Source organism: Molothrus ater, chromosome 19, assembly GCF_012460135.2.
Source record: "Molothrus ater isolate BHLD 08-10-18 breed brown headed cowbird chromosome 19, BPBGC_Mater_1.1, whole genome shotgun sequence".
Classification (NCBI taxonomy): Eukaryota; Metazoa; Chordata; class Aves; order Passeriformes; family Icteridae; genus Molothrus; species Molothrus ater.
Window position 1 is genome coordinate 10,056,662 of NC_050496.2, and position 12,518 is coordinate 10,069,179.

General features: G+C 53.5%; 1 protein-coding gene across 2 annotated transcripts in view; it reads right to left on the reverse strand.

Moving 5' to 3' along the window:
- Positions 1-1,458: 1,458 nt before the first annotated feature.
- Positions 1,459-12,518, reverse strand: part of RGS9 (regulator of G protein signaling 9) — a 40,527-nt gene continuing 29,467 nt past the window's right edge. The window contains exons 14-19 of one of the 2 annotated variants that reach the window (XM_054516874.1): positions 12,089-12,176; positions 11,440-11,578; positions 10,740-10,825; positions 8,492-8,606; positions 3,405-3,799; positions 1,459-2,597 (exon numbers count right to left, since the gene is read on the reverse strand). In XM_054516874.1, coding sequence (XP_054372849.1) covers positions 2,441-2,597; positions 3,405-3,799; positions 8,492-8,606; positions 10,740-10,825; positions 11,440-11,578; positions 12,089-12,176 — 980 coding nt within the window. In that variant the 3' untranslated portion in view covers positions 1,459-2,440. Of the gene's footprint in view, positions 2,598-3,404; positions 3,800-8,438; positions 8,607-10,739; positions 10,826-11,439; positions 11,579-12,088; positions 12,177-12,518 lie in introns of both variants that reach the window. The other variant, XM_036394657.2, reaches the window with a different exon arrangement.

Here is a 12,518-nt window from a genome sequence, read left to right on the forward strand (position 1 = left end):
AGGCAGCCTGGGAAGAGCTCTCCTGGAGGTGCAGGGGAGCCCCAGAAGCTGCTCCAAACAACAAATCCCAGCAGCTGTGGATCAGCCTGAGTGAAGGATGCTGGAGGAGCCCACCCCACAGTGGGCGTGGGACCTCCAGACCTGGGAGTGGAGCTCTTGGAGAACCACTCAGGTAAGAATCTCCTTCCAGCTTCATTCTGTGGATGTCCAAAGCTGGACCACTGCAGCCCATCCAGCAGCACCTGGGCCATAGGAGCTCCTCCAGCACCGAGGAGACAGAGTGGGAGGGTCTGTGCAGCCATGGGAGGCTGGAGAGAGGAGCCTCTGCAGGGGACACGAGGCTCCCTCGCTGCTGCTGCTGCTGCTGCTGCTGGAATCTCCTTTCTTCTGGCAGCCAAGCAGCAGGGAGTTTTCTGAGAAACTGCCCACAGGGAGCGATCACTTTTTCCAGTCATTAACCTTCCACATCCCTCACATTACAGGAATACCTTGGATGTCTAAGTTGCTGCAGAGAGCTAATTCCTCCAGGTGACTCCAGGCAGTGATAAGTGGGCTCCTGCACAGCGAGGGGTTTGAAGTGCCAGAGCTGAAAGCGCTCCCAGCTCCGGCACGCCAGGCCTCCAGCAGGGGACACAGCCTCAGATGTCACAGCACGGGGGCAGGAGGGGCCTCCGGAGCTGTCATTTCCAACTGGAGTAGCCAAGGAAAAAGGAAGGGGACCAAGCACAGGCTTGAGATGCCCTGTGCCCCCAGGGAAAAGGGCTCTGGTTGAAGGATATTGAGGGAAAAGATACTTAGAAGATATTGAGGAATAAAAATCAATGCCCTGAAGGGATAAATGTTGGGAAGAGCCAGTGCTGGCCTCTGGGATAGGTGTGTACCTGGCTGCACTGGGTGTCCCAGCCCTGGCAGAGCAGCAGATTTGCATCTGAACTCTTTCCTCTGGAGTGGAAGATGAGCACGAGGAGTATTCAAAGGCAAGGAGGTGCCCAAGAGAAGCCTGAAACCAATGAGAGAAGTATTTACAGTAGGATGGCTCTTATCATATGTACAAAATATTAAATATAATATTCTTTTCTCTGACAAATCATGTCTTCCTGTTGTGTCTCCTGGACTACACATCACCAGCATCTGCCAGGAGTGGCTGAGTAACAATACTCACACAAAAATTGCAGAAGACACCAGATTTGTCTCTCATCAATAACAGATGTCCCTGTCAGTGGCAGCAGAGCAGGACCAGGTCCCTCTGACAGAGCAAAGCCACCGAGAGCCAACGTGTGTTTGTACAAGAGGAGCACATGGCAGTGAGGGCCAGCAGCCTGGGAAAGACTCTTTGGAGACAGAAGCAGCCTTCTGATTTTCCCAAATTGCCCTGTGATGGGAAGTGTCAGCCCAGACCTGGGGGAAACAGGGAGCACTGAGTGTGTGTGAGGACAGATTTAAATCCCACAGCAGGACTGAGCGTGTGGAACCACATCAGCCACACAGGAAAGACTCCATTTATAATCAGAAAGTACAAAACAGCAATATCAGAAGTCACAGGTCATGGCCAAGGTACAGAACAGGGACCCACAGCACACACACACTGAGGAAACTCATCCAGGGAATAAAACAACCACCTTCAAACACTGACACAAGAGAGGCAACAATCCAACACTCAATATCAGCACTGCCTGTGGCAACACATCATGCCACAGGCAGTGCTGATATCCCAGCATCAATCCCAGTTTGGAGGGGCCCAAAACACCAACAGGGATTTGGCTTGGATCTCCCCAGGTGTTCCCAGGTCGAGCCATGGTTTCAAACCCATGCACTGGGAAGCTGGAGCTAATGTAGGAGAGCTCTACACTCCTTGATGCCTCTGGGATCATGTTTGGTTTGGATGAAGGAAAGATGCTTTGCCACTCAGCATCTCATGAGGGGCACTCCATTTTCCCCAGCCTCTTAATCAGCACGCTTTCAAATTAAAAAATTGTAATTAATAGGAGGTGGGCCCAGGCTGGGGACACAAACACGCCCCAGTTTTGGCACTGAAGCCTGAGTCCTGCCCTGCCAGCCCCCTCCAGCCCAGCTGCAGCTGTGCTGTGTTCAGTGTGCTGACACCTCATGGCCGAGGCAGAAACTCTGATAAGAGCCCGTTTCCCAGGACATCACCCACACGTCCTCCATCTGCTCCAAGGCATGAAACCAGGCTGGTTTATCGATGAGTTTGTCATGAGCAGAACTGAACACAGTAAAGACAGGAAAGAAAACCAGTCCAGAGAGCCTTGGAGCTCTTGGATCACAGACAGCTGGGCACACAGGGGCTGTTATCCGGAGCTGTGGTGGTCTGGGTGTCCCTGCTGCTGGAGGATGGCTCCAACACACTTCTCCACCGTGTGCTGAGCCATGCATGGCAAACACTGCAGTCTCAGGCCTGGCAGGAGTGTCCATGTCGGGGTTACCCTGCTCTCCCCTGCCCTGTGGGGGTCTCCCAGGGGCAGATCAGCTCCTTTGCAGAGTTCTTCCGAGCCTGGGGCTGCCTGTCCTCTCTCTGCCCGGAGCTCCCGCGGCAGGCCGGGCTCTCCGGAGGCGCGGCCGTTCTGACTTGGAAGAAGCTGCGTTGGGAAACACAAACTCATCACGCACACGGCACACACACACACACACACACACACACACACACACACGGCGCTTTTTGATGTGCTCCGAGGCGGCAAGCGAGCTTGGCTTTGAGATTTCCACTGCTCCAGCCCCAAATCCCAAAGCAAAACTCCCGGGCATGAGCCCACGGAGAGGGAGGACGAGGGGAATGTGCGCTGCCACTGCTTTGAAGCTGCAAGGCCGCATGACAGAGCTCCGGAGCCAGGTAGAGCAGGAGCCCTCACGTTTGTGCTCTGGAATTTATAATGTGGACTCATCCACTCGGCCAGCAGCAGAGGTGGGTTAAACGGGATCAGGGACATGCTGCTCCTGGTGAGGGACATGGCCCGGGCTTGGTTCCTGCAGGGGCCGCCTTTCCAGGCAGAAATTCCCCATCTCTGCCCTGGAATAACAGACTCAAGATTTCCCCTCGTCACTTCTGGTTCTCCTCTGACTTGAAATCACGAAACCAAACCTGAGTCAGTGCTCAAGAACACTGAGGTTTTCCAAATTCAGGGATTAAAAGTAAAACCTGGGGTTTTGCACCCTGACGAGGAGGTGTGACAGTAGCAGAGGCACAGCCAGCACGGGCTCCTGGCCTGCTCCCATCGGAAAACTGCAGGAATGGAGACAGGGAAGGGCCGGGGTTTGGGGCAAGTGTGGCAAAGGTGACTCCCTTGCACAGGTTCTCAGGGACTTCTCCCTCTGGCTAATCCCAAACGGAGCCGGCCCGGAGCCGAGCCCTGTCCGGCTGTGTGTCCGTGTGTCCGTGCGCTGCTCACCTGCTGACCGTCCTGCTGTCGGGCCGCAGCCGCCGCTCCCGCCCGCCCAGCGGCTGCACCTTGCCGTGGGGCACGGCCGGGCCCCGGGCCGGCAGCGAGCCCGGGCTGCCCGAGCTGCGGCAGCCGCTCCGCAGGAAGCGCGCCCAGGCCCGGGCGGCCAGGCGGGATCTCCGGCCGCCGGACTGGAAGGGGCCGGGGCCGGCTGCCCGCGGGTCCGGCCGGGTGCCCGCGGCGCTGCCCAGGGCCCGGCCGATGGCTGAGGGACAGGCGGGGCCCCGGGGCAGGGCTGAGGGCGCGGGGGACACGGGAGGCACGGCCTGGGGCGATGCCGGGGTGCCGGGGCCGGGGCCGGCATGGGCAGCCGGGCCGGGGGAGCAGGAGGCGAGGTGGGCTGGCTGTGGGGAGGAAAAGGAGAGAGGCTCGGTCAGGTCTGGAGTGACACCCGGGGCTCCCCAGGCTTCTTCATGAGGAGAATCCCGCTCCTTCTTTGGTGCTGCCAGGAGAGAAGGGCTCAGCTGGGAGGCAGCTCCAGCCACCCCAGCCATGCCTGTGTCCAGTGTCCCTCTGTCCTGCAGCTCTGGCCATGCCTGTGCCCGTGTCCCTCTGTCCTGCAGACCCAGCCACCTCAGCCATGCCTGTGCCCGTGTCCCTCTGTCCTGCAGCTCTGTCCCCCCCAGCCCTCTCCTATGCCCTCTCCTATGCCCTTCCAATCTTAATCGCAGTAGCCTTCCTTACGCTAATAGAGCGCAAAATCCTAAGCTACGTACAAGGCCTAAAGGGCCCAAACATTGTTGGCCTTTTCGGGCTCCTACAACCCCTGGCAGATGGTGTGAAACTATTCATCAAAGAGCCTATTGGACCATCAACATCCTCTCCAATATTATTCATCACAACCCCAATACTGGCCTTACTCCTAGAGATCTCAATCTGAACCCCATTGCCGCTCCCATTCCAGCTCCAGCCACCCCAGCCATGCCTGTGCCTGTGTCCCTCTGTCCTGCAGCTCTGTCCCCCCCGGCCATGCCTGTGCTGGTGTCCCTCTGTCCTGCAGCTCCAGCCACACCTGTGCTGGTGTCCCTCTGTCCTGCAGCTCTGTCCACCCCAGCTATGCCTGTGCCTGTGTCCCCCTGTCCTGCAGCTCTGTCCCTCTGTCCTGCAGCTCTGTCCCCCCCAGCCATGCCTGTGCCTGTATCCCTCTGTCCTGCAGCTCTGTCCCCCCCGGCCATGCCTGTGCTGGTGTCCCTCTGTCCTGCAGCTCCAGCCACACCTGTGCCGGTGTCCCTCTGTCCTGCAGCTCTGTCCCCCCCAGCCATGCCTGTGCCTGTGTCCCTCTGTCCTGCAGCTCTGTCCCCCCCGGCCATGCCTGTGCCTGTGTCCCCCTGTCCTGCAGCTCTGTCCCCTCCAGTGATGCCTGCGCCTGTATCCCTCTGTCCTGCAGCTCTGTCCCCCCCGGCCATGCCTGTGCTGGTGTCCCTCTGTCCTGCAGCTCCAGCCACACCTGTGCTGGTGTCCCTCTGTCCTGCAGCTCTCTCCACCCCAGCTATGCCTGTGCTGGTGTCCCCCTGTCCTGCAGCTCTGTCCCCTTCCCTTCCCACTGCCAGAGCACTGGGCTGTCACACCTTGCCTGCGGGGTCACTGCTGCCACCACAGCCCCAGTGAGTGCTGACAGATCCAGCCCCGCACCTGCCGGGATGCTGGAGGGGCCACCAGCCTGTGTCATTGCTCACCACCATTAGCTGCAGGCATGGAGGAGGCTGTCATGCCCAGGAATGTGATCTTGGTTAGGGACAGCACAACCATGTCACACCCACAGCAGCACCAGGGCCGGGAACAGCCCCTGAGCCCCAGCCCACCTTGTAGTACCAATGACATCTCCTGATGGAACCCCAGTGTCCCTGGCTGGGGCTGGGGAGGCTCCAGCCCAGCTCAGCCAGCCCTCAGGACAAGCCCCAGCACAGACTGGACAGGACAAGGACAGCACATGCTGCATGCCACGTCCCCTCCCGTTTCTCAAGGACTTAGTCCCAGCAAAATGAAATGCAGCTCAAGTGTCCAGGGAGAGGAGCTGAGAGCAGAGGCACACACAGGACATGCACACACACATGCAGAGATGGCAGAGAGAAGGATGAACACACTGAGACACCACAGAGAAAGATGAACTCGGCTCTTTTTCTATTTTCTACATTTATTTTAATTAGACAGATGAACGCATGGAAGCCATGGCCAAAAAAAAAATTAAACAACACATGGAAACAAACAACTTCTCAGCTGGCACAAAGTGAAGTTCAGCTTGTACCAGGCAACTTTCCTCTTTGGGGACTGAGCAGCAGAGGATGAGGAGCAGAAGGCTGGGCTGTGACAGCTCCATCAGCCTGTGGCAGGGCAAAGGCAGCTCCTGCCTGGGTGTGAAGGATGGCTGCTTGTTCCACATGCAGTAACTGGTGTTCCACATGCAAAAACTGGTGTTCCACATGCAGTAACTGGTGTTCCACATGCAAAAGCTGGTGTTCCACATGCAGTAACTGGTGTTCCACACAGTAACTGGTATAGCACACAGAGTAACTTGTGTTCTACAAGCACTGACTGGTGTTCTACATGCACTAACTGGTGTTCCACACAATAACTGGTGTTCCACATGCAGTAACTGGTGTTCCACACAGTAACTGGTGTTCCACAAGCACTGACTGGTGTACCACACACAGTAACTGGTGTTCTACATGCTTTGACTGGTGTTCCACACAATAACTGGTGTTCCACAAGCAATATCTGGTGTTCCACACAGTAACTGGTATACCACACACAGTAACTAGTGTTCTACATGCTTTAACTGGTGTTCCACACAATAACTGGTGTTCCACAAGCACTGACTGGTGTTCCACAGCAGTTCCTGCTGTAACTGGTGTTCCACAAGCACAGTGACTCCCGAGCATGCAGCACAAGCCGTGGCAGGGGAGGAGCGATGCCAAGCAGAGATGATAAAAAATCAGAGAAAGGAATGGATACAGAGAACATAACAAGCAAAGCAGCAGACAAAATAGAAGTAGAATCAGAGGGACTGACGGGAACACACAGATTTGTTATTTATTATTTACACCCTGACTTGATCTTCCACATGTTACTACATCCTGGCAATCCCAACATGCTCAGTGCTCCATGTTACACAAACTCTGCAGAGACTCCAGAGCTCATCACAGCCCAGTGCCTTTGGGCCAACCCTGCCAGGTTCTGGAGAGTCTTCCAGTGCTCTGATGTCCAAGTATGCTGAGGGTGCTCAGCACCTGATGTAACAAAGCCTCGGGGTTTAAATTTGAAAAAAGGCAGCCTGAGCCTGCTCCCCTGTCCAGCAGTGCAGAATGTGCCTGTGCTTCCAGCAGGAGTGAGAACAGCCTCAGCACACACATCAGAGGGAAGGCCTGGGGTGACTCAGTTTGAATTCCTCTGAGGTTTATCACTGATGGGGGAAGGAAGGGCAGGACAACCTCTGTGGCTCAGCCACAAGTGGAGGAGAGGAGTGACACCAGATCAGAGTGTCCAGCCCTGATCCTGCCACGAGGAGGGCCAGAGTCACTGTTGGGGACACAGTGACATCATGACTGTCCCCTGTTCACAGGGAGTTGCCCTGCAAGGACCCCAGGGCTCCAGGGCCTGCATGCACCCCCCTATCCGAGGGCTCCCACTCCCTGCCAGCTCTGTCCAGAAGCTGCCCCATCCCTGGGGGTGTCCAAGGCCAGGCTGGATGTGGCTCTGAGCACCCTGGGATAGTGGAAGGTGTCCCTGCCCATGGCAGGGGTGGAATGAGATGAGCTTTAAGATCCTTCCAATCCAAACCATTCTGGGATTCTATGATCTCCCATCTTCTGTAAAATCCTACCAGTATTAAAAAGGGATGAACAATGTGAACTGGAGAGAGGCAGCTTCCCAAACCTCGGTGCTTCCACCCAGTTCCTTTCCTTGCCCAGAATTTTAACAAACAAGGAAACCTTTCTGTCCCTTCAATTCCCTTTACTGGGCTTTGCAGGAATCTTCACACTTCTGGTAACCATTGGCCTGGTCCAGGCATGCTGGGCTTTTCCAGCAAGGCCTGGAATCTTTATCCCTGAGCTCTTTAGCACTAATGTGGTATTTCAGCTTGTCTTATTCTACAGAGGAAAAGAAAAAGAAAATACTACCTAAAGTTGAAGTCTGCTCTTAACACCTCTACCCTGTTCTCCCTTGCCTCTGGGCTACAAGCCAGTGACAACTGCAGCTACCTCCTGCTGGATTTTTAACAACAGAAAATAGAAGAGCAGGAAAAAGACAAGACAAGAGGTGGGAAGGACTGGATAAAATCTCTTTTGGCTCTGGCAAGGAGCAGCTCTCTGCACCTGCACACCCAGCTCACAGCACAGGAGTCACAGGGAGAGCAGAGCAGAGCTTCCTGCTGATCATCTCCAGCGTGCCAGGGGATGTGGGAGTGTCATTCAAATTCAGAAGGTCAGCTAAACCTTCAGAAATGCTCCTGCTACTGCTCCCACAAGCAGCTCTTGTGCCTGTGGTGCTGGCTGGAGGTGCTGGACTCTTGGAGTGGGGGTGTGCTCCTCTCAGGGGGTGCCAGATGCAGCCCCTGGGAGGGTGCAGAGCCCCCCATGGGATGGAGGCCGGCAGGGACAGTCTGGGCTGGGTCACCTCGCCCTGCTCCCTGCAGGCTCATCCCCTTAGGGCCAAGGCAGGCTGGTCTGAACCCACTGGGGCACAGCTCTGCTCTGCCCGGTGCCACCCCACTCCTGGAGCAGCAGGGACCGGCGGCCGGGCTCTGCCGCCTCCCGGGGCTGTGGAAGCGTCTCCCCCCCGGGTGTGCGGGGTGCTGCCCCCCGAGCCTGGCACAGCAGCAGCCGGCATGCCCGGGAAGGGACATCTGCTCTCCAGCAGCCATGGCAACGTGCGGGAGGCAGAGCCGGCCTGGGAAAGCTAAAGCAGCACTGACACCTTCAGGAAGGGGAGACGAAGCTCAGCACAGCCTCGCCTTGTCTTTTCCCTGCGGGGCTCAGAGCCTACTTGGGAGGAGCTTCCTTCTGGAGCTGGTTCCTGCGATCCAGCTTGCTCATGACCTGCGTGATGTCCACGGTGTTGGCGGCTTCCCTGGCCTTGGCCTCTTCCTCCTGCTGCCTCAGGATGATGGGGCTGGGGCTGGAGCGGAGGTGGCGGCGTCCGAACAAACCCGTGCTGGGCAGAGAGAGGGCAAGGACAGGGTTACTGAGGAGAAGGGCACCAAAACCTCCCCCAGGCAAGCAGAGTGACCCAGCAGGACAAGCTGGGACACAGAGATGGCCAGAGGAGAGCAAAGTGCTTTAAACAGCACGGGGTGAGTCAGTGTCACACACAAGCTGCAGGACTGCTAAAAGTGTCAAAGTCCTGCTGCTGAGGGACTCCAGGGCACACAGACACTCATCACTGAGACCAGACCCACATTGTCACAGACATCTTCTATGAAAAAGCCTTTCCTTCAGATTTTTCCTCCTGAGAAGCTGAGAGGCCTCAAGAACAAAATGTAACCAATGGTTATCTGCTGCTGTGGAATGCAACAGGTGCATCTGGGATTGGTCTCATGTGGCTGTTTCTAATTAATGGCCAATCACAGGACAGAGCCCGAGCCACAAGCCTTTGTTATCATTCTTTCTTATTCTATTCTTAGCTAGCCTTCTGATGAAATCCTTTCTTCTATTCTTTTAGTATACTTTTAATGTAATATATTATCATAAAATAATAAATCAAGCCTTCTGAAACATGGAGTCAGATCCTCATCTCTTCCCTCATCCTCAGACCCCTGTGAACACAGTCACACCCACATCACTCCTTTGTTGTGTTTGCACATAACTCACACTCAGGGTGAAGCCAAACTCCCCATCCGTGGAGTTTTCTCCAGTGCCCTCAGGAAGATCAAGGCAGGGACCAGTGTGGGTGTTCCTGGTGTCTGTGATGTCCCCAAAAAACACCTACTGCCTGCTCCAGCAGCACCCAGCAGTGGGAACAGGTGCCAAGCCACCTCTGCATGAGGCACCACCTCCAGCTTAATGGGATGCTGAGGTTTGGGGGGTCCAGAACAAGCACTGACAAACACCAAGGCAGGATCAGCTTAATGGGATGCTGAGGTTTGGGGGGTCCAGAACCAGCACTGACAAACACCAAGGCAGGATCACTGGGATCAGCCAGGTTCTGCCAGTGTGGCTCAGGGAACAACTGACCTAACCCCAGGCCAGGCAGCAGCAGGGCTTTTCCCACTGACTTAAAACAGGCTTTAGATGAAAGAACAGTGTCCAAGTCCATGATTCCTCTTTATTGCCTGCTAGGTTGGTGAGTGGAACAGAGAAACAAACACCACACAGGCTGGCACTGCACGCTCAGCTTTAGGAGCAGCTGCAGCTCAAATGGCCTGAATTTGCTGTATAACCTTCATCTTGCTGGGAAAAAGCCATTTCCAAGGCCATGCACCTTGTGCCAGCTGTCACTCCCAAGGTGCTGCTTGTTCCCAAATGCCACCTTCCCTGACACCAGCGGTGAGCTTTGTCCAGGCAGAGATGAGCAGATTGTCACAGACACATTTTATGAAAAATCTTTTTGACAGGATTTTTTCTTCTGAGAAGCTAAGAAGCTTCAGAAATGAAATGTAAACAATAATTATTTGCTGCTGTGGAATGCAACAAGTGCATTTTTGACTGGTCTATGTGAGTTGTTTTTACTTGATAACTAATGACAGCTACTTATGTCGAAGCTGTAAGCAGTCACAAGATTTTATTATCATTCTATTTTTTTTTGCTAGCTTTCTGATGTTTCTTTTCTATTTCTTTAGTATAGTTTTAACATATCATTTTCTTTTAATATAATATATATCATAAAATAATAAATCCATTTTCTGAAACATAAAGTCAAGATTCTCATCTCTTCTCTCATCCTGAAACCTCTACAAACACTACCCACACAAATCCCATGGATTATCCCAGACCTTGGGTCTGTCTCTGCTCTGGCAGCCAATCTTTGGTGGGCAGAAGTTTTCCCATGCTCAGGACACCAGTGCTGTCTCCTTCCAGGAAAGGAGCCCTGAACTAATCCAACAATCCCAGCCCTTCTCAGCAGACCCAGCAGAGAAGGCAGCTGAGCAATCAGCAGCTCCACTCCTGTTCACAAGCCTTTTCCAAAGGGCTCATGAATAAACAGCACCATCAGTCTCAAAGCGAAGTGCAACATTTTATTTAATTAAGAGAACATCTAAATCATAATAATTTTGCTGCAACTTGGGCTTTTTCTACCCTTGCTACAACAAGAAAAACAAACCCCACAATTACAGCCAGTTTCACTTGCCTTTTTTTGACACCCTCTTGTGGCACAACAGCCTTGGCCAGCATTTCCTTGTATATTGGAGACTTTAAATAGCGGCCATAGGAGTCCTACTAGGAGAAAAAAGAGACACTGGTAGTTATGGGCTGCAAACACCCTTATTAAAATCACCACCAAATACAGCTGCTCAGGAGCCAGGGAGGCTGGGAACTGGATAATCTCCCCCAGCAGCTCAAGGGACTTTGCATCTTTCAGGCAAATGTAGCTATTTAAACCAATATCCTTTCATCTGGCTGTAAAATTCCCAGGATTTTCCATCTCACAATAAAGCTTCGCAGGTAAGACCCAGATCAAAAGATCTGAATGAAGCTTAGCCTGGGCCAGCAGGGTCTCAGAGTCACTGCAAGGTGAGGAGCTTGTGTTCCAGGAGCCAAACTTTTCATCAGTGGGTGAAAATCAGGCCAGTTCTGCTGCTTGCAGTGCATGGAAGCTGGAATTGAAAGCAGGACTTGCAGCAGCCACCTGACCCCACCAATTGGGGACAGGCTGAGAGGGAAGGAGCAGCAGCAAAATACCAATGCCTGAAGCAGCACTTGCTTCACTCAGCAAATTTGAGGGAATTTCAAACAAAAGCCCCTTGGAAGGGACAGCTGATAGCACACAAAGGCTCTGGAATGCCCAGAGGGCTGGAATCCCCCTCAGGCTCTGGCAGCAAATAACAAACCTTTTTCATCAGCATGTAGATGTGGGTCTGAGCAGCATCCAGAACATAACGATGAGGGTGCTCCAGGCCCTTGACTGTGATGCCCATTGTTTTGCCATCGATGTTAATCCAGCGCCTTGCTCCTGGAGCCAGGAAGAGCCTGCCAGGAGGAGGAATCAACAGTGCCATTAGCAGCTGGAGAATTCACAGACTCCTGTCTATGCATGAATGAAAAAGTCCCTTCAGCTCCCTGCTGCAGTTTGCTGTCCTGATCTTGGGCAATCAATGTTCTCTTCATCAGAGACTCAGTGCACTCACTTCCTCTTGCACATAATATAAGCCAAACTTTAGGTCACCGGAAGCAAAAAAACCTCTCCCCATTTTGCTTGTGGCAGCCTCAAGAACTTTGCTATTCCATACCAATATTTAAATTATATCCTAAGACTGAAATATAACAGAAAACAGAGAGGAAAAGTAAATATATACTTAAAAAGCACTTCTACTTTCATCTCCAAAAGCTCCTTTCCTGTGTGGGGACAAAAGACAGCCACATCTGATAACAGCCTGCATGTAAAAATCTTAGGAATAAATCATTTGGAGAATGACAACCTGTGGAAGGTGATGGGACTCATGCACAAAGAGTTAAAGAGTGGAAAATTTTCACACTCACTTGTAGATTTCTTCTGCTTTTTCTTTGACCTTGGATTGGTCTCCATACTTGAGATCCTCACAGGCTTCCCAGAAACCCAGATTCTCTCCTGCATGACATGGACACAATCAGCAGAGAGTGAGATTGAGGAAAACACAATCCCATTTATTAACTCCTGGATTTGTTTGGCACAATTTGCTGGCCCCAAACCAGTCTTTCCAATTGACTGAAAGAGGAAAACAGCTTTCCCCTGTTCTCTGCCCACTGACACCTCTAAGAACTTGTGAGCTCAGCCAGTTCCAGCTCCTCTGGGAGCAGTCAGAGAATCATGGAATGCTCTGGGGTGGAAGGGACCTGAAAGTCCATCTCAGTCCTATGGGCAGGGACACCTTCCAAATATCCCAGGCTGCTCCAAGCCCTGTCTGACCTGGCCTTGGACACCTCCAGGGAT